Source organism: Melozone crissalis, unplaced genomic scaffold, assembly GCF_028551555.1.
Source record: "Melozone crissalis strain CALT ecotype California unplaced genomic scaffold, PUWL_Pcris_2 ptg000012l_1, whole genome shotgun sequence".
NCBI classification, from domain to species: domain Eukaryota; kingdom Metazoa; phylum Chordata; class Aves; order Passeriformes; family Passerellidae; genus Melozone; species Melozone crissalis.
In genome coordinates this window covers 10018283-10040711 of record NW_026535790.1, presented here as the reverse complement: position 1 = coordinate 10040711, position 22429 = coordinate 10018283, and the positions used below count along the sequence as shown (strand labels likewise).

Here is a 22429-nt window from a genome sequence, read left to right as displayed (position 1 = left end):
AGCACTTATTGCTCCTGTAGCTGTCCTGAATCGTTTTACTTCTTGGCCAGAATCCACAGACAATCCTCTTTTAACAGCAGATGAGGCAGAACTTGCTCCTTCTCCACTTGTACTTGAGTCCATATCTGAATCTGGCTGAAATATCAGCAATGTGCATATTAAAAAAAAAGTACATTAAACTGGGGAACAGTTCAATCTTTACCCGTTTATTTTGATTTCCTACCTGCTGGTCTTTGATTCTTTGCAATTCCCATTTAATAACAACTTCAGCAAGATCCACAGCTAATTTTCTTTGCTCTATTGTAACACTGGGAGTGAAGCCCAGTCTCTGCATGGCACTAACCATATGCTGAACCAAGTGATGTCTCACAGGATAATAAACCTGAAAAAATGGTTTCACAAAAGTGTTAGTCATTAACCAGAATCGTTCTACACAAAACCTACAAAGTTGAAATAAAGCAAAATTGTAAAACAGTCATCAGTTCCAAAGTTGGCTAAACCTCTACTACTTCAAATTTTGCAATATGGAAAATTAACTGGTGCATTGAAAATAGTATTTTGGCTACAACTTTCAGTAGTGACTACTGATTTCATGCATTCAAATGAACATGTTCTTTTTAAGACTCATTGTTTTTCTCAAGGACCAATCAGACTGATTTTTTATCCAAGCCTTTTAAAGAGCTTCAACTCACATTTGAGCACACTCAGATATTCTTTCAAAAAATTTTGAGGCATCGGTTTCTGAAAAATGTGTATTAGCTGTCCCTTTGGACTGCATTTTAACATGTGTTTTCAAAAAATGTTCCTATGTTGACATTCTGCACCATTCCCCCATTTGTTAAATATTTCCCAACATACACTGGCTGCAGATAAAAGTGATCCTGTTAATCCCACAGAATATATAAAGTCAAACAAAAAAGGATTACAGGAAGATGGCAATGAATGTAGTTCTGCAATTTTTTAAAAGAACTCTTAGAGAATCCTCATAGAGCTGTTAAAGAACACTGCTAATGCATGTGCAATGTATTCATCTTGCAGACTCTAACCTGAAATTTGGAGTTCTAACTTAATCATGACAGAACTTAATAAATTACTTGCTATTCAACAGTTGTATTCAGTCATAGATAGGTATCTTTACAGAGAAATTATGCATTTTGAAGCTAAACCATATAAATCAGATTATGCTGTTTTTCTAATCAAACTGTTTACTTCCTTCATACAGGAGATACAGTGAGTACCAGACTAACAGTACAAGTACCTTGAAATGTTGCACTATCAAGTGCAAAATATGTACTAGCTGGGGCACTGTATGGCCCTCCTCCACAATAATTTTTCGTGTCCAGTGAGTGAGCATCTGGTGTCCATCCTCCATTCGAGCAGGCACAGCTGGAGTCAGGATAGCCATGGCCTGCCTGACAATGGCCCGGGCTTCCATTGCATGAGCTTTGAGAAGGCTGTGAAAAACCTGAACAGCAGAGCTTCTCATCAACATCAATACTGCATGCATTTACAAAAACAAAGCATTTATAAAGAAAGGGAAATGACAATACATGTTTTCTAAAAATCACAATTTTTCTCTAAAGGCCCATAATTTGTTAGAAATAACATGATACATCAGCAGCAGAAGCATAGAGCATATACTTCTGTTTCCTTTACATTCCCTTTTCTTCCTCCCTCTTCACCATCCAAATCTGAAGTTTTGCCTTGGTCCCAACATTGAGTCTCAGCTGAAGTGTCTGTCTCTTAAATGAACAAACATTCCCAATTTTGCTAATTCAATCAAAACGTCTACTTGTCTTACTTACCCTTCCTGCTTCTTTCTACACTCTCCTATTCCCAAGCAAATCTGTCTTAAACATTTGGCCTGCTTCTTCTGCATTTGTTTGTGATGTTTGAATTACACTCAGCACTCAAAACCACCGTGCAGCTTCTACTCAGAATCTTACAGTAAAAGAAAGCACTCCATGAACTTAATACAAGCCCGTGGTCAATACCTGCAGAACAATCTTCTTGTGAATGGCAAACTTGGCAATGATGTGTGCCAAGAGCAAGTGGCCACTGTACTTGCAGGCTGGGTCCACGCAGGCCTTGGACAGGAGGCAGGGCCAGGCAAAGGTCATCAGGCGCCGCAGTTTGCTGTTCCTGTTCTTGTTGTTGTCGTGGATGTGATGGGGGGCATGCTCCACCAGCAGCGTGGCAAACTGCAGCAGGTAGATCCTCAGAGAATCCAGCATATCAGCCTGCTTTTCTGGGTCAAGTACCTAGTTCCAGGCAGGATCAAAGAAGAGAGAATAAAGCTGATAAAAAGCTACTTTTATAATAATAAAGGCAAAGTACCAAATTTTTGCCTTTTGAGTGGTTTTTAAGAAGACTAAGAACTAATTATAATTCCTTTCTTTATTCAGTTCAGTACCCACAAAACAACCTCCTGAAGCGCGAATCTTTAAATAATGAGCACATCTGGGAACTTCCAAACTGCTAACCTATTAAAAAAAAACTTAAAAACCCTCACCCTCACCTTCAACAACATTTGTCTTATAACCTCTGACTGGTTCCATGAAATAGCAGTGAATTAGAAAGATACTGATGCTGGGTCATGGAGAGCATTCCTTATAAAAACACTGGGATTATAGCCAAGTAAGCCTCATTTATAAAGGCACATTCCAAATCTGAAAACAGCATACATTGAAAATTGTAGTCCCATCCTATTGATGACCAATGGATCTCACATTCAACATCATAAGCAATTCAACATAACAGACCATAATATTCAGGACAGAACAACTAATTCAAAGCAGGATGACAAAGTTGTTCCTCTCATTTGACTTTTGTTTTAATGTCCAAACACTTCAGTGTAAACAAAGATTGTTACCTTTGTTATAAAAACACTAGTGATGCTTTCTGGATTATCTCCTTCTGGGTTTGGGGGGCCTAACAGCTGTTCACCTTCTCCTTTTTCAAAACTGTACAAGAAAGCAGGATTCAGGATATGTTGCAGCACCTACAAAACATAAACAAAGCAAGTTTTACTGTACTATTATATTCTTCTAATGGCAGCCAACATTCAAGTTGTCTCACATGTAAACCTGCCTGTTGGACACACTCACTGAGTTACAAAAGGAAACTATACATAAAACTCCAAGAAAAAAGACACACACCAATTTTTTCCCCCTCTTTCTTCCTTCCAAGGGCATAGATTCTTAGAAAGTTTAAACTAAAGCAGCCAGCATTGAGCACAAGATGAATTGCTGTCTCTGTTTATCTTCGCTCTCCTTCAGGTATGATATTTTCACCTAAATGACTCTGCCAATTATCAAACTCGTTGACATTTAAGTAAGGGAGTTTTGTTGCCCTAGCTCCCAAGAAGAAAATTAAACCTAAATACCAGGCTTCTTTGATTTAATTGCTTTAGTTACCTTGGCTTTAAGCTCATCTCCAAAGTTTGGGTCATTTAAGTCTACAAAGCGGAAGAACAAAGCTCGTTTTTGGGGGATGCTGTAGTTTTTGGGGATCTCTTCTTCCATGTATTCCTTTAAGAAAGTCATATTGCAGAGAAATCGGCCAGTAAAAGCTCGAAGCAACTGGAAGAGTAACTCTATGTCACCATAGTTCCTTCTGTGGAAACACATAAAATACAAAGCTTCTGTGACAAAAATACACAAACTACTATGATGATGAAATTCATCTTTTAAAGGAGCAGAGAAGCAAGAGCAGCCAGTACCACAGGCATGGTTTTAAAGCTAATGGCAGTGTTATGAGATATATTACACTTTCTCTTCAACAACTGCAAACCATTTTTAGTAGGCCTATACATCTTTACAATATTTTCAAAATTATAATTAAAAAAATCCATGCAGGGTCTAGGAACTAAAGATTTTACGTACTTGCAGTAATTCAGTAAGCAATAGGCCAACAGCTTGGGCTCTTTCCAGTTTGTTGCAGCCATATTCTCCTTCCTATGTCTCTCCTGAAAAGCTTCACTCACCCAGACACGTTTCAGCTGATTCACCAAGGAGTGTTGATTTGCTAACCAACATTCATCATTCTTAACAATAATACTTATGATCTGTCCAAAGCAAAACAAGACAAATGCACAGTCAACACACAAGAAATCTGTCAGGAGAAACAATGATATATGAGCACTTGCTTAAGGTCAATTAAGGGTGCTAAAATATTCAACAGCAAAACAAAAGAGTGAAATACAACATAGTTTAGATTTTAAAAAATAAATTTATGTTTTGTTGTCATGCTGTCCTTTTGTATCCTACTTGACAAAAAAAAGCAGAGATAATTTGAATCTCTTTTCCCCTCTCAAAGCAGCTCTGGCTACAAACACTCCACATTTTTACAAGTGTTTTTCTATGAGCTGTAACACACACACACACACACTCACTGACTGAAAGGCAGGATGTAAGAGGTTTGTAGCTGAAGAGGTTTCAGCCATCCAATGCAGAGACAAACAAGATAAATGAGCACCTTGATAGCCTGGAACTGCAGGTCGAGGCGCATGGTGGTGGTGCTGGGGGAGCCAGGTCTCACGGCTGCCTGGGCACCTACAGGCAGCAGCAGGGTGATAAATCGATTGGGATTAGCTGCCAGGACATCCCGCAGAGGTTTGGCATCTTTATGTTTCAAGAAACTCTGCAAAAGGGGAAGAAATAATTTTAATAACCTTTAAAAGCCAAAATATCAGGCGACTATATCATCCTGTAGCTTTATAAGCCGCACTAAAGTTGCAGAGGTTGTATTTCATGGATATAAAAATAACATCTACACTTCAGTAATAGCCTTACATGATCTGGAAAGGTATAAAACCAACACTTCAGTACAAACAAATACAAAACCAGAAACAGGAACCTTGCAGTCAAGAGTGAGACCATGATTAAGGACTACAAGGTCATACAAGCAAAAAATATGCAAAAGATGTTCATCAGATTTGTCAAGTTGAGGGTTTTTTGCAGCTCCTCTCCCCACACAGCTTACCATAAACATTCTGCTCCACTGTGGATCATTTAAAGTGGCTTCCATCATGAACAGCTCCACAGTCTGGGATGGATGACGTGTCAAAAACTTTATCAGTGGTTCCCTGAATGGACTGCCAGCCTGAAAAATTCATAAACCTTAAATTAAAAATGCAGAGTATAGAGTATTTCCCACTAATTTACTACCACTCAGAAAAATACATTTGACTTGGCATTTATACAGATACAAAATGTTCAGAACTTGCATGATGAGAATTTATTGATACTTTCAAAACTTCACTTCTAAGGGTGTAAGGCAAATGTTAATACCTCCTAAAGGCTTGAAGAGCATGTTTTAGCATCAAATGTTCTCACACCATATTTAAAATATTATAATTATCATACACTAATGTTTAAGACTATAAAGCAAAAAATTTCAGCAGTGTTAACTTCCACTTTTACCTCAATTAACATTGCTCGTTCTGTTTTCATAACAACTTCCAGAAGAGGTTTAACCAGAGTCTGTGGGGCAGCTGGGATCAGATGGAATAAATTTATAATTGCTGAACAAATCTTCATTTCCTACAGGTAAAAAGAAAGACAGTTAAATAAATACAACTGACTATAATGTATAAAAACAGTATCACACATCTTACTGCTTTTTTTCCCTCTATATTAGCATAGCCAGCAGCCAAATGCAAAAGGTTAGCATATACACAGCATCTACTTACCATAATGCATGAAAAAATTGCACCTGTGGAAGTCTGCCCTACTCTCTCTGGTAATATCATGGTTTAAATTTTATTTTCCTTGCCAGTAGAGTGATGTTTTACAGGTAAGAGCTAAACACTGTAATGATACTGCTGATGGGGGAGTTACAGAGTGCTTACTGCTATACACCAAGTGGGTCAAGCATCAAACAGCCAGACCTCCCCCCTAAACAATTTCTGCTATACACCCCACACCCCCAGATCAGACATGAAGAAAGATTCAGCTTTCTCACAGCACTGTTCAGCCAATCTCACAAACAGCTAGTTACTGTAAAGTCAGCTCTGTTCTCTCACTAGATATTAAATTCTTCAGAAGTCCAAAATCATTTTACATTTTTTTCATTGTGTGATTTAAATAGAGACTGTATTTCAGCTAGCTAGAGTGTAGATCTCCTGCAGTAAGAAAAGGGAAAGGAAAAAACAAAACAACGAAACCACCCTCACCATCTCTCAAAAACCAAGTTCCAGTATTCAAGATGATTTTATCAAGTGCGTTACATTTTCTCAACTGAATTTAAACACAAAGCATTAGGCTCCACTCCTTTAACCTAATCTGCCCAGACAGACCCCACAAGACCCCTCTCATGGACTGAAGTGCAGGGCTGAGAATACATAAAAACCTTTTGAAACCACTTATGCCTTCACAGAAACTAAAAATCCTGCTCTTCCTGGTACAAACATGTTCAACATCCTTAACTGCAATGTGATCAAAACAGCTCTGCACAGATGAACAGAAGACAATTCACAGCACTGCACTCAAAGGCACAATGCACTGTGCCCAAAACACAACGATAAAACTAACAAACCACAAGTTAAAAGAAAAAATAAAAGCAAACAAAACAACAACAAAAGAAACCATGACAACAAAAAAATTTCCTGGCGCCTGCACTGAGTTCTCACCTCTACCCCTTCCGTGGCAGGCTGAACCAAAGCAGAAGTCACAGCATGAAAGGAAAAAGCCCACAAAAATATCGAATAAATGTACAAATCAGCACATGCCATTCTTCAGGCTGCAGTCTAACTTCAGCTCAGTTACTTCCTCATCTCAAACAGAAGAAACAGAGACAATGAGCATCTCACATGCTCCAAATTGCCCTCCAAAGAACTAGGATGAAATTCATTCTTTTTTCTACTTTTACATTGATCAGATATAGCTTCTCAAATATTTAAACTGAATAAAAAAGATAATAGAGATGATTAAGTCAGAGGAAACAACACTATAGCATCTTTGAAGACAAATTTGGCCACCATCTATTACAAAACCACTTTCAGTACTTGAGCTACCAAGCTATGAAGTCCTCTAAACTCCTCCTAGGCTGTGATGCAGAATTTCCACCATGGAAATTTCCACCCTCTCACAAGAGGCACAGCTGGAGGCAACCATCTACTCAAAACTTATTCTTTCAATTACCAGACATGACCTGAAATCCCATGCCGTTCCTTGGAGAGGCAGGGAAGAGAGGAAGCAAGATTTAAATCAAATATTTTATTCCCTGGACCAATGAATTAAGATTTTAATCACTACTTAATATATTACATTTTAATTTTTTCATTTCTCTAAACAGCCAGATCACAGCTCAGGATCACAGCAGGACTGCCATAAATTATTTAGGTGAACAAGGGTTAGTTGTTCTGGCATCAGTGTGGATCTTTACAGCAGTCATCACTAGGCAGCATTTCTAACTAATTTTTCAGTTTGCCTGTAGTTACCATTTTCATGTTAAAACTCACTCCAAGACCTTTTAACTATTTTTAAGAGGCTTTTCTGACCAGCCTTTATCTGCACAATGCTGGAGAAGTGCCTGACACCATCATCAAAGGGCACCTTCATCCCATGCTGCTGGAAAAGGATGGAATGCTTGGAACAGCACCAGCACAGGGAGGGCACATCAGGCTTTCCTGGTCACTTCTGTTCTCCACTGAGCATTCAGCAGCTCCTCTACTCAACCACACAGCCTGAATGATCCAGCCTACTCCCCAACACTGCTTTTAATGAGTGTCTCAGATGCTGGAATCTCACTAGAATCGTGAAGAAAGGAGAGAAGTGAAATGCAGCTGCAATAACTGACCACCAGTTTCACCACCCCTGTTTTCCAACAGCACAATGTAGATACATGAACACAGCCTGCCACAGCAGCTGTACAAAGACCAAGCTGTGTGCTCCTGCAGTTTCTTAGAGTTTTTATTTCTAAGGAAACTTTGGAGCAACAACTAGGAAGCAGAAAAGTAATATTCAATCAGCTTTGCATTGACACAATTCTACTCGAAATGTTTCCAGACTTCTCTTGTCCCTCCAGATTCTTTCTCCACTGTCTAGTGTGCACTCCCCACTCAACTTATCTATCTAAATACATAACTACACAGAAAACATCAACAAAAAAACATGAAAATCAGGAGAATTCCCAACTAAATATAACTTAGTGAAAAATAAAAACTGTTCTGGAGGTGCCACATTGTGGTTTAGAAGATTATTGCTACAAAAAGATATGCAAGATATCTGTAATCATCATATTTGAGGAAAACTAAATCCCAAAAGTATATGGAGGCCTTAGAACTACTCTGGCATTAATAAAATGAGGTTAACTGAAGAATGCAGTGTTTTAGTTAAAACATTAGAAACCAATCTTATTCTACTTCATTAGAGAACATCTAGGTCTAATGTAAAGCAATGACCAAATTCAGATTAAAAGCTCTCTTTGCAAAGACAGGAAAGAGAAATGAAAAGCCATTAAGCCATTTCCATGTTTTGAGGGAAACAAAAAGCCAATGTAATTTCATTCTAATTTGAGAAACAAAGACATTAATATAATTCCCCCCATTTTTTCTTAGGTGCAATCATAAATCTCAACACTTAATAAAAGCATTTAGTCAAATATTAATAGAATTGTGAGTCCTCTGGTAATGCACAGGAAACTGCACTGAAGCAGGAATTCCCATCAGTATTACTAAGAGCACAGTATTGACATTACACTGCACAGTTTTCCATTTATAAAGGAAGTGATCAGCTTCCCATGCTTCTACACTGAGGCCATTAGTTTCACTGGGAGAGTGATTTTAATGTGATCCCAACTAGTAAATATTGAACTTGGTTTAAGTAAATTAAATTTTAAATTAACTGGGATTATGTTATCATTACATATAATTTTCAAAAGGCTATAGTATGAACATCAAACACATTAATGAAAAATGGGGGATTATGTTGCTGAGCTCATCAGCCATTCCAGTGAACAGATTTCTAAGCAGAAAATCCTGAGGGGGAAAAGAAATACAAATGCTTGAGCTGCTCCCACACTAACCCAGAACAGTCTCCAAAGTTACCACTGTCAGCAGATAAGAAGCTCCTCTTCCTGAGACTTCTAACAGATATTCAATATTCTACATTCAATCCAACAAGTCTGTTAGCTTGTAACAAAGCATCAGTGTGTAATCAGTTATGGCAGCATTCACAAGTGAATGAGTTCTTTAATTCCAAAATATTAATACTATTTATTTCTTCTCTTCTCACACAAAAGCTTTCATTAACTTACATTGCCATCACTCCGTTGTCCACCTTTGTGTGTGATAACTACAACTTCCATCCATTTACGCAGGTGTTGCTACAAAGAAAGGATAATTACCATTATTCTTCTAATTAGACTGTTCCATTTTAGCATATGTTACAAGAGACAATATAGCAGAAATAATTCTTTGAAGGAAACAAAGGGAAGAATTATCAGTTATTTTCACTCCCTCAAGTTGAAAAGTTTGCTGTTGCTGGAAGTCCTCTCCATATTCAAGAAAGCAGGGATTATAAGTGCATATATATATATAAAAAAATCTAATCTGATAGTCTTACATTCTGATGACTTGCTTGATGTGTATGCATTTAAATATTCATGCAAAGGGGATAAAGAATTCACATATTCAGTTTAAACACCGCAAATAAACAGAGCAATACCTCCCAAAATTTTATAAATCAAGAAAGCACCAAAACAGATTAAGTGCATTGAGAAGTAAAATTGTTAAAGGTGCAAGTGGCACCTTGCTTAAAGATAAATTTGTCCAAACAAACCTTAGCAAAACTAGTTATGTCTTCACTTAAAAATAAAATCTCCAAACTTTTTTGTTTAGAAGCCCTTTGGAAATTTACTCAAAATATTTCAAGAAATTGGAGCTTTTTATTAATTGTGAAACAAAAATCTTTTACTTCCAACATGTACACTGAGTCACTGCTGAACTTCTTTGATTTTTCACCAATAAGAATAGTGGCTAGAAGAAAATTTATTCTGGAAGAGCTAAAAAAAAAACTTGGATGGTCTTACCATCATCTGATCACAGAATTTATCATTGAAAGAGTTTGGGAAAAGCCTGGTGACTGAGGTCAGACGGTTTACAACGTTGAGGGTCAGACTCCGATAGTCCCCCAGCATCATCAGCAATGGCCTCATGTGGGTATGGATTTGATCAACTTCTATGGTAGCTCCTTCCAAGAACTGCAGGAGAGTGCACAATTAAGATACAGGTGGAGAGGGATGTGACTTTTATGCAAGCATTTTTCTTAAAATATTTTCAGCTGACTGGATCTTTCTTCTTTTATTTTGTTCCTTCAATACAATAGTTCAAGCAACATCTAGTGCTGGAAATTGACACAGTGACAAGATGGATTTGGGAAGCACTGAGGTATTTCTGACACACAGCAGGACATTCCATAAAATAATCAAGTAGGAGATCATAATTACAGACTGAAAAACTGCTACAGCTATAAATTAAATACACAGCTATGAACAAATTACTTAGCCACTATATTAAGAACTGCCTGTGAATCTGGCTGAAGGCAATAGAGCAAATTTCTGTATTACAATCTGCATTCATCCTGAGCAACAGAAAAGGTCAAAAGAGCCTGGCTGCAAGCAGCCAGAGAGAATATTTCCTGTCATAACCAAATATCCTGTGGGCATGAGTTTATCCCAGGAGAAAAACAATCAGACAAATCTGACGTATAGGTCAGGACAACCCTTATTTGCTACCTCTCAACCCAACTGCGTTGTTAACAAGCCATAAATGATAAGTTCATTCCCTCTCATGACCACAGTGACATGAAAAGTCACACAACCTCTGGCCAGTCAATGGCACAAACAAATGCAAATCACCAGTATTACTGCAGTTACATTCTCTGCTCCATGTCAGCCCATCTACACAGCATTACAAAGAGGCTCTAAGTAATTTCATAAGCTTTTTTCTTTTCATTTAAAAGAATGGAATTAAAATCTTGCTGAATCAGAATTAGGCATAGCTACTAAACAACAAATCATGATGAAAAATACCCTTTCCCTGTTTTTCCAGCCTTTATAGATGATAATGTAGCATCCACAGGTCAGACAGGGCAGTGTCAGGCACTAATTCTGACCTCAAACAGGACAAGACCCTGTTCCTTAAGGTAACCATCACACTGTGATGCAGGTCTAACTCTGCTGTCCAAAATCAACTATGGGATCTCCACCACTTCTTTTAGGAACACAGACAAAACATATAATTTTTACAATAAAGTCAAGCCTGCATGTTTGCAAGACAGCTGAGAAGGACTGAAGCTATTTACAAAAGAAGGCTCACTACAAAGACCAGACCAACAGAAAGAGGGAAAGATTGCACAGAAAGACTGAAAGATTTACCATTATCCTTATCCAAGAGCTTACAATTCTTAATTGCAAGCTGGATAATTCTTTCTTACAAAGTTCAAATCCCAAACAAACACATCTGACACAAACTTTTATCAGCATCACTAACAAAAACTGAAAAGAGCAACAATATTTCCTGTAGAGAACTTTCCCAAGAAGTCTTGTACTAAGGAAGTAAAGCAGAGAGAACAATGACCTCAAAAGGAATGTTGTTTTAATACAGTCACCTTTCTCATGCATGCTTCTCCTGCCTCCTGCAGCTCGTTATTTGTTGAATTCAGTGCCTTGAAAAGTGCAGCAATGATTTTCTCTCTTGACTGAGGCAAGTAATTGCAGGCAGCTAGAGCATCTGCAAATATCAAAGTAAATTTGTTCTCTTTGTTAACTCAATTTCAAAGGAGAGGAGAAAATAAACCTTAATTCTACACTGCTTCTTTTATAGTTTCTTTTTATGTCATCTCACATTGCAGACAGCTAAAGTACTGTATGCATTGCCAAAATCAACAGGCATCATAAAATAGTACAAGAAAGAGAATTCTATTAACATCCCATAGTTTTCCTAATGCTTTATAACGTAATTAATCTTAAAATATTTTGGGTTCCTTTCAGAAAACTGAATTCTAGTCATTAAGAAGGCAGCAATACTTTCCCATTATTCTCTCCATTAAACTGTAACCTCAGGAGAGCAGTCATCAGTCTTCCAGTGCTGAGGTTTTCTGCTGATCTCAGGAAGGAGACTGCCCATTGCTCACAAGGACACTTAACTGCATCAAACCTTGTTTAGGAGGTTTTACTTACTTAAGGCTGCAATTCGAAGAGGTACAAGTGATGGAAGACTTTTGTAGCAAGGTAGTTTCATTAGGGCAGCATCCTCAGCCTCACACAAATTCAGTAACTAGGAAAAAAATAAACCATCATTTTAATATTGCTACTCATACTTCAAACACCACTATCTCACCCCCACCTTTACAGACAGCTTTTCATCAGCATTTTGTTTTTGTCTTAACTCAAACCAGAGGCTCTTCTGCATTGACTGCTGCAGGCAAAGCAGACTTCACTTGATGCTTCAAAAGGCAAATTCTTGTGTTTCAGTCAAAGTTTAAAATGCACAAAGAAAAATATGTATTTTTAACAATGAAAGTACTCATGTCATCATAAAGAAGCATCTACATTCAAAGATGAGAACATAAAAACAAAGTACCTCTGTGTAGAAAACCTTGTGTTCCACAACATTCAGATCCATTGTAAACAATCTGGGCTGCAGGGTTGTGCAAAATGTATTTCCCTCCATCAGGCCAATCTGGGCGTTTGCAGGTTGGTGCCGCAGCAAATGCTTTTTAGGGGGAACCATGTCCTGGAGTACCTACATGATGGAATTTAGATTACTGAATTAGCAGCTATTGAAATGAGCCCACAGACCCAGCCACTGAGAAGACACCATTAGTCATGGCTCTAGGTTTCTATCCATTTTCTATTGTGGCTCCAGATGTGTCTTGAAAAGAAATTAAGCTAGAGGAAAAGTAATTCTCTGAATTACTTTGATTCACAGTCAGTTCACAAATCAGTGTAGTAGCTGTAATTAATACATATTCTCTGTGAACAGATCAATGATATTTAATAACTTCACACAACATCATGAACAACAAAGAAATTCATAGACTGAAGCATTTCAAACAGTCAAGAAACAAGAAACATTTTAAGCTCCTAAAACATCAGAAGACCAAGAAAGTTTGTGTAACTTTTTTCCATTACACCAACTTCTCACACTCCTCATTAAACAACCTCAGCAAAGATACCAATTAGGGAATTTCTCAGCATAATCTGGAATATTGTCATGGCCCTTTAGACTTATGTGCATTCAATTATCTTCCAAAAGACTAAACAATATCAGTTTTAAGGAGTATCCAGCCAAAAGTATTTCAACCAGCTTTCAATTTTATAGTCTCTTTCTGGATAGGGAAAGGCATAGCAATGATGCCACATATTTAGAGGATAACAAAACTGATTGTCAAAATGTAGCGCCTATATGGCCTAGCCTATGTCTGACTGGTGGCAGGATGAGCAGCCCATAATTTAAGGAAGTAAATCAACCTGAAGACAGTATAAATACTGGCTAAGAGTCAGGCAAAGCTGGTATGAATCTCTGTAGTGCTTTAGCCATTGTGTATGTTTGAACAACAAAAGTTAGCAAATGACAAACACATGCCATCAAAGCACTATGAACTTAATTCATTAGCATGCAAAAACATACCAAGAAAGCATTTCTGCAAATCTAAACTGGAAAACAACTTTAAGCTCTGGTTCAGTGAATATTTCTGCTTACCTCTTTATGTGGCTCCATGATGACTGTGACACTTTTGCCAGTGACCTGTGCAAGCACCTGCAAGGAATGCATGGCTTGCTTTCTCACAGTGGAGTTTGGAGAGGTCACTTCTCGAACAAGGTCATGTGTGACATGATGGAAAGACTTTTCCTGTGCTGCAAGGATTTCTTCTGTTTTTTCTTCATCTTTTAAAGGAGTTGCACATCTAATCAAGAGCTGTTCTAATGTGGTCTTTGCCATAGCAACTGCTCCGTTGGAAACCTGAGGCATCAGAGATCATTTTTATCAGCTAAGTACAGGACAAAGATCTCAAATCTACACATTACTCATCAACTTAGAATTTGATTTTGATGAATCCCGTCATTTTGATTTCCAACTAAGCTTAGTGATTCTCTGGTAAGTGACAGTGAATCTGTGTTCTTTTGTGATCTACATGTGGCCTGTACATTTCTACTCTGAAAGCAGCAAGTGTAAGCTCAAAAACTCCAGCAAAGTTACGTGGAAAAATCTGACCTCGTTCCTAACTTCAGATCTTGGTTTGAGTTAAAATGACTAGAATTCACTAACTCTTGCAGGTAAAATGCATTCTGAAGTTCAGTGAAATCAAGATTACTAAGAGTTCAATCTGTGTGATTTAAGGCCAGAAATTTTCCCCACACTATTTGATGAAATTCATTCATGACATACCTCTCCAGTTAGGTCCATCATAACGAAGAGAAGTGCCTTCAGGAAAGTCTGCTGGTTCTGGAGGACCCAGATCAGGGGCAGTCGTTCCATAAGAAATTTAATGGACACAACACCTCCTAGTTTAGCATACCAAGCTTGTTCATAGCAGCAAGCACACAAACGTTCCACAATGTATGAAAACAAGGGAAGCTGACAAGCCTGGAAACAAAGAAATTGATCAGTTTCCTTTTCTCGGCTTACTGGTAGCCTCCAAAATTTTAGAAGCAAAATGGCATTGGCTGAAACTCAATCATTTCAATGCACTTTTAAAAATCTTACCCTTTCCTTTGAACCCAAGATGATGCTTGCAACATCAAATATCACTGCTAGGGCCACCTCTCCTATTTTGCAGAGCTCCTTCTCCTCATATGCCATGCAGATGGCTATGGCATCAATAAGCACCAAGGGATCCATGCCTTTGGACCCATTTTCTTCACTGTGAAACATGGCTGTGCTAGGCTGGCTCCCAACCTGATAGCACTGCAGCAAGAAAGGACCTGGAATTTGTAACAGGGAATGGGGGGGAGGGGAAATAAAGATAAAACAATGGATATTTCAATATGAATAGTCTTTTAATTAGATTTTACTACTCCTCAGACTAGCTGATGGCAAAACCAGTAAGCCCTGTGCCTATTTGCATATAAATGGATTGTAAGGCATCCATCACTCTTAGAAGAAAAAAAGATTACATCTACTTGGATATCTTCTTCTATGCACTAGACTATGCACTGCAAGAAGATTAATTAAAACTGAGGAGCCATAAAAATCCCAGTTACATTAATGTGATAATGAAGAGTGATATGCTCATAATATGCTTTTTACCAAATTACTTGTCATACAGCCCAAACAAAAAGTTTTCTCCTTGGATATAAGACACTGCAATGCTCCAACATTTACTTAGTTCCCTTAAAGGTCCTTCAAAACCACAACTGGAAACAACCTAATTAAAGACCATCTGCAAATAGTACTGTGAGTATTAAGTTACACAAATGCTCTGGAACTGTATAAGCTGTTCCATGCTGCAGTTATTTCATTGCTGTAGCATTTACAGAGCATTATTAGGTGACTGATCTCTTTCTAAAATTTGTTTAATAATTCCCACTGCTCTAAAGAACTAAAACATAATTCTACCGTCAAACAAAAATCCAGTGTAGTTACGCAGAAGCAAGTGCAATATTGTGATTTTAGTGTGAAAAAGCACTCAGCTGTGCCCAGCTCTCCAGGACACCCAGAGCTGTGTCCCCTCATTCACTGCACTGTGAGTAAAAGCAGCGAGCTGTGCTGTGTCCCCTCACTCACTGCACTGTGTATAAAAGCAGCGAGCTGTGCTGTGTCCCCTCACTCACTGCACTGTATGTAACAGCACTGAGCTGTGCCCAGCTCCCCTGGACTCCCAGAGCTGTGTCCCCCTCACTCACTGCACTGTGTGTACAAGCACTGAGCTGTGCCCAGCTCCCCTGGACTCCCAGAGCTGTGTCCCCCTCACTCACTGCACTGTGTGTACAAGCACTGAGCTGTGCCCAGCTCCCCTGGACTCCCAGAGCTGTGTGCCCCTCACTCACTGCACTGTGTGTACAAGCACTGAGCTGTGCCCAGCTCCCCTGGACTCCCAGAGCTGTGCCCCTCACTCACTGCACTGTGTGTAACAGCACTGAGCTGTGCTCCCCTGGACCCCCAGAGCTGTGTCCCCTCACTGTGTCCCTCACTCACCACACTGCTGAGCCACGGCCACCATGGTGTAGTGGCGGATGAGGCTGGCCACGAAGGGCAGGGCGCTGGGCCGCAGGTCCTTGATGACGGCCGACATGAAGGCCCCGGTCAGGGCCTGCTCGAAGGTCTTGCGCGCCGGCGTGTCCTGGGCCTTGTAGCGGTGCGAGATGATCACGCTGGGGATGGACTTCTCTGTGAAGCTGGAACACAAGGTTGTGTTCAACAGAGCCCCGAACTGCAGCACCCCCCAGCTCAAAGTTCATTCAAAGTTTGCTCTGCTCTCCACATCCAACTCCTTCTCCACCTCCTGTTTTCCCCTCATTTTGATAGAGCCAGACCAGTCCGCTCAGCACAAATTAATTTTGTCAGCCGCTGGTCTCCAGCATGATGGATAGCTCAATTTCATCAGGAACATTTAAAGCCAGTGGTTCAGAAGAAGCCACGTATATACAATAATAGGTATACAGGCATCACACTGCAACTCAATTACAGAATGTCATTTTCAATATTTTGGCATTTTTCCCTTTTTTAAAATGACATTTGATTTTAATCTTGAATGATTGAAACATTTTTTATCAAATCACTGCCCAACAAAACTTATTCATTGCAAAGCTATATTTATGTCAAGTCTAACAAGCCCAAACTGTGAAAGCTACTATGCTCTTTAGCTGCAGCTTACTACATTGCAAGAGTCAAAGTCAGCCCACACTTCTTGGGCCAAGATGTTAAAGTTGTCTAAAAGCAATACACTCGTGAAATATCAATGACTAAAACTGCAAAATATCTAAGAAAAGCTCTAATAAAAGGCTCCCACACCAAGATAAACAGAGGCTGCGTGTGACTATGCCATAGCTTAGTCACTAAATGAAGCTGAATTTTGTCTTTCACTTTAGTAAAAGCTTTGATGTACATACAAAATGTCACAATCTAAATTATTCTCTAAAACACAATTAAGCACCAGAATATTCCATTTATTTAAATAAATGAAACTAAAATTAATCACATTGATCATATGTAACAGATTATACACGGGATTGTAATTAGGGGAAGAAAATTAAACTATGAAACATTAACATGTCACTGGCATTAAAAAACATGCTACCAAAATTCCTTTTCACCAGCAGCCAAAACCCCCATGAATTGCAAAGACTAATCACTGTCTCTAAACTACATTGCTCCAAAGACACCATAAATCTTACATACACATTTACGTTTAAAGAATTGTCATACTTGGGGTGTGCAAGGAGCTGGTACAGTGCATGTTTGTTATCATCCAGGCTCATCATGGCCACCAGGAAGCACTTGATGACCTCCCAGGCCTGCCTGCGGTAATAGGGCTCCGTGTTGGCGCTCTTCAGACAGTCCAGGGCTGTCTCAATGGCCTGCAATGGAACAAGAGAATCCACATACTTCTTACTCTTGGCTTTCACCATAAGGTCATTAATCAAGGGAATGGAATCATTAATATATATTAAAAGTAGCTTTCAAAGTAGGCACAGACTCATGTGCCCGAGTTAGGAAATGCAGAGAGGGTCTGAGAGCATGGCTTGAAAACACCATGGTATTTTCTGAGCTTTTGTACTTGCTAAGTTTCATGGCAGACACATTTACCTCCATGGTCAGAAAGCATTTCAAGCTATGAGTGAAATAAACCTTCACTGTGTCCCTCCCCTTTCCCAAAAAGAAATTTTCCTTGTCTTCCCTTCAGCAATAATTGCTGTGTCAAATCCCTTTATACTGTATGTATACAATGCATTTATACCCATACATAAATGGTAGCTTTCCATGCATGATGAAACGTCCCTGTAAGCAACTTCTGAACACCACTTATTTAATGGAAATAGTACTCTTCCTTTGCAAGATTTAATACATTTGAGAATAATTCAAATCAATCTTTTAAGACATGAAGATGATTAAAAAAGGGGAGTACATCTCTTTGAGAAATTTTTATTTTGTGCTTATATATATGGAGATGATACATAAAAGCACAACTGCCTAATTTCTATCCTTTTCCCACAAAAGACAGGAAGATAAATGTGATGGGCATTAAGTAAAAAAAAAATGCAAAAATTGTAAAAGTTGTTCTGGAATGCATGAAAAAAGAAATTATCAATTGCAAGTTAAATCTAACCATCCATGCTTAATAAGTTTGTGCAGAAAAAGCCCCTGCTACAAAGTGGGCATTTTCCTTCCTTGGTATTTCCACTTACTTAACTTATCATCCCAAGTTTTTATCACAGCATCTCAATGAAAAGAAAAATAAGTTCTGGACAGACCACAAAAGTCTACCAGGGCACTAAAAGAAAACAATCATTTCTTGTTTTCAATTTATTCCACATTTTTTTCTTTGTACTTTGACATTTCCTTTTCATAGATACAAAGTCTTCAGCAGATAACACTTTCCTGGTCAACACTGAGCAGCTGCAGATTGCTTCACATCAATGTTAGATGCTCAAATCCTTTGGAAAATTAAGTTTGAATTAAACCTGGCAGGACAGGTAAATGTCAGCAACTACAGTATTTATATGTAGTCAATTCATCAGCTTCAGTACAGTGGAGAAATCAGTAATCTGCATTTTAAGAATCACTTTTCCAAGCTATTTTTAAGCCTGTTGGCTGGATGGAGCCAGAGAGCCAGCTGCCTGTGAAGAAAATTGCTTACTACATTCAGATGGTATCTACTTATGAAAGTCTAATTGAAAGGTAAGTATTAAAACTCTACAGACCAAATTATCTCAGAAACCAGCTTCACTCTCAGATATTAGATTGCTGTAGTTAGTGAGAACTAAGCACTTGTGATACACCGTGACTGCCAGATGAAAGCCAGTACAGCACAAAGTGCTTCTGGAGACAACAAACAAAACCAAATCACTGGAGTCACGAGAATAATCACCACTGAAGAATTTCTACAGTAAATTTTTTTTATACATTTCAAAAAGAAAATAGGGACTTTTGGATAAGACTCCTGCTCCTAACCTAAGCAATATACCAGAAGTTCCAACCTTACCCATTCTGTGAAAACATTTATTTGGGCCAGTTTAGCCCATACTGCAATCACTTTGTAAGAGCAGTACAGCATGCCTATATCTGTTATTTTGGGGGTGAAATCTTACACAGTTTATAGAAGAAATAAAGAAAGAACTTCCAGACATATATTTTTAAAGGCAGTTTCTCAGCACTGAAAGTAACTTAAGCCCTTACCTTTTCCATTGGGAGCTGAATGGATGCTTTACAGTCTGAAAATTCAATTGTAATACTGGGTCCTTGGATTTCTGTGACCACATATTGTAGTTTCTGTGATTCCTTCAACATCTTCCTGTTACTTCCACCAAATTTCCCAAGCACACGATAAGCCACGTGGGAGATGCTGTCAGCAGGATTGCGCAGGGTTCTCCACAAAGCCTGGAGGATTAAGGTACATGGGTAGGCCAGGTTTACTTCAACATTGTTCAAGTTGTCATGTAAAAAAAAAAAAATCTTACTCCAACATTTTTCATGTTGTAACTTAAAAAAAAAGGTCAAGGAAAACACTTTATTCTTGCATTTGGGAAACTGACCCTGCATAAGTCTCTTATCAAGGTTGAATATCAGCAGTCTCAGTTCACAACAGCCCAAGTGCTTTGTAACAAGGTTGTCCTAAATGCAGTTTTAGATTAGATTACTGTCATCAGCTAGAAAAACTTTTCTATCTTGGAGTGTAGTTTCAGGTTTATGATGAATATTGAACGACATTGTTAATTAAAAAAGCAGGGCAATTAAGGCTGAACTGAATTAAGCTCAGAGCTGGTTTTGAAATATAGAAGCAAAAAAAGTAAATAGAATGTAACCATTTAACAAAGTGCACAGGAGAAACTATTCATTCACTTCTAAGTTTTCAGCTTAACAGCACAACACCAACTATCCTTCTACACTCACATCAGACTGGTACAGGTTTCAAGGCAGATTTTTCAAGTTTTTGTAACCAAAGGCTCACACAAATTTCTGATGGTATTCAGCAAATCAGTGACCTCTTGTGGCCTAAGAGGAAACAACACATTTACCTGCATGAGCTCGGCTCGAACTGGCTGAATGTGGTCGTACAGAAAGTCTGGCTGCAAGTTATCCACACACAACTCCAGAGTTCTTAAGCCCTGGCTGACCAGGGTCTGGGATCCATTAAGGGCTGACACCAAGGGGTCCATGAGCATTGGCAGATAGGGCAGCAGCGAGCTCAGACGGACGGGCACGGTGAGGCAGAGCTCCACAAACAAGTCTTTCATGTGCTGCTTGTGAAGGCCACTTTGCAACATATTAAGTCCTGAAAGTTAAGGATAGGTTATACACTCACAGGAAAAAGTCCACAGTTTGCTGTTCAAAATTGCTATTTCCTCAATTCAGGAGAATGTGATGTTTTTAGACACTGTAGAGCTTACGGCTTTGTAAATAATGAATTTACAAAATATTAATACCATTCATTATTCTAACTTACATCTAAGGATGTCAAGCAGTGAATGCTTTTTTATGTACACACATATAAAAGAAAAAGCATCTATACATATTTTAGAGTTTAATACTAGACTCAACAAGGCAGCATTTGAATACAGCAGATAGAAAAAAGATAATTTGACTCAAACCTCAGCCTTGTAACAATAAAAATAAACCCACACAGAACTTTTTTAAAAAAATATTTCAAATCCTGAAAAGAAACATTCAGCGAGTTCAAGTGCATTAATTGCCCCATACAGACTAAGCACACTCCCCAAGTGACTTTCCTCCCCATAAAGATTTCACATATTCCATAAATCTACTGGCATGAGTTTTACATAATGATTTATTGATAACATATATATTTGCTAACAACACAAAAAACTATCCCTAAAGCTGTAGATCCGAACCAAACTACAGTCCTGGAACAGTTCTGATTAGCTTGTTCTTAGGTTTAAGTAGCTCTCCACATTTCCTTGCTCACTCTCAGTATTTCCGGAACACAGTTCTTGCAAGCATAAATGCTCAATTAATCAAACTGATTGTTATTTCCATTTCTTTTTGCAGTCTGGCACTACTTGAATTTCTATTTATCACGCCCTTGCAGGTGCACACACATGCCCTCAACTGCAGAACAGCCAGAGCTTCACTGCCATGTTCTCCCCACAAAACCAGCGGTGGCCTGGCAGCATTGCTTCACCTACTCACTCATCCCCCAAATGCTTTCTGCCAACAAAGTTACCCATTGCAAAAAGCCCCAAACAAGTAAAAGAAACAAACAAGAAAAGCCCAACAGCTCCACAATGAAAAGAAGAAAAACAAGCAGCAGAAATTGTGAAGCAGCCAAAACTATGGAGCCTGAAGCAGCTGATAGTAAATGAAAACAAGCACATTCAAGGTATTTAAATCAATCACTAAACTCAAAATCAGAAGCTACTTGTCAGGGGTAGGGCTTTAGTTTTGAGGGGTTTTCAACTACATAGCATAACTTTATTACTACTATTCACATAAAAAAATCAGAAGCTGGGGCAGGGAAAGAAGGGGTTGTTCTACCTTGCAGTAAGTTTGGTAACAGCGGCAAGAATTCTTGGTATAACAGATCATGACTGCCTCCTCCAATAGATCTGAACAGTGCTCTGAGCAGCAGGAAATAGTTATAGGGCTCTTTGGCAGTCTGTGCAAGTTCCATAGAGCTGTTCACAATCTTGTGCAAATGTGGCTATAAAGAAAATAAAGCTTGAAGATTAATAAAGTACCAATTTTGTCATCATCAGACTGTACAAGAGTTTAGCATGAGATTCTGCAAATCTGACACAACAAGAAAATATTTCCTCTCAAGTACCTGGGAATGGGGAGCAGAAATGAGAGGTGTCAGAATGAGAAGAGAGGACACTCAACAATATTAATTTACCCCTGATCTAATTTCACCATTAGTTGTTAATGCTGAAATTTAATTTTGAAAGCAAACTCTCTCAAGTAAAAGAGGCTATGGAACTGGTGGCCTTTCTAGAGCAGAGGACATGAACACCTTACAAGATTTATTAAAAATAGTTGATGAATACCAGTAATCTCATGGACTAGAGACAAACAGCAACGTGTCTGGATATTATTAACATCTAAAAAGCTTTCTACATTGCTATGCAAATGCTGCAAACAGCCTTCATCATTCAATTAAATTGTCTGCCCAAGGCTCCTACCATTCATCCTACAGAAACAAAAAAAAAGTAACAGAAGCATGAAACTGTGAAGGTAGTAAATTACACTCTTTAAACTTCATCACATCTTATAAAATCCAAATGACCTTGATTCTGATGACAAATT

At 38.5% G+C, this 22429-nt stretch overlaps 1 protein-coding gene across 3 annotated transcripts in view; it reads right to left on the bottom strand.

Moving 5' to 3' along the window:
* TRRAP (transformation/transcription domain associated protein) overlaps positions 1-22429 on the bottom strand; it is a 75094-nt gene that overhangs the window by 40085 nt on the left and 12580 nt on the right. Inside the window, exons 19-41 of one of the 3 annotated variants that reach the window (XM_054271234.1) lie at positions 21662-21827; positions 20185-20441; positions 19346-19546; positions 17348-17526; positions 16145-16344; positions 14714-14931; positions 14396-14593; positions 13709-13969; positions 12587-12748; positions 12184-12280; positions 11613-11734; positions 10033-10203; positions 9259-9327; positions 5424-5543; positions 4984-5103; positions 4477-4641; positions 3885-4066; positions 3417-3615; positions 2873-3001; positions 1995-2261; positions 1259-1465; positions 224-382; positions 1-135 (exon numbers count right to left, since the gene is read on the bottom strand). In XM_054271234.1, coding sequence (XP_054127209.1) covers positions 1-135; positions 224-382; positions 1259-1465; positions 1995-2261; positions 2873-3001; positions 3417-3615; positions 3885-4066; positions 4477-4641; positions 4984-5103; positions 5424-5543; positions 9259-9327; positions 10033-10203; positions 11613-11734; positions 12184-12280; positions 12587-12748; positions 13709-13969; positions 14396-14593; positions 14714-14931; positions 16145-16344; positions 17348-17526; positions 19346-19546; positions 20185-20441; positions 21662-21827 — 3984 coding nt within the window. The remainder of the gene's footprint in view (positions 136-223; positions 383-1258; positions 1466-1994; positions 2262-2872; positions 3002-3416; positions 3616-3884; positions 4067-4476; positions 4642-4983; positions 5104-5423; positions 5544-9258; positions 9328-10032; positions 10204-11612; positions 11735-12183; positions 12281-12586; positions 12749-13708; positions 13970-14395; positions 14594-14713; positions 14932-16144; positions 16345-17347; positions 17527-19345; positions 19547-20184; positions 20442-21661; positions 21828-22429) is intronic. The other 2 variants (XM_054271235.1, XM_054271236.1) reach the window with 2 other exon arrangements.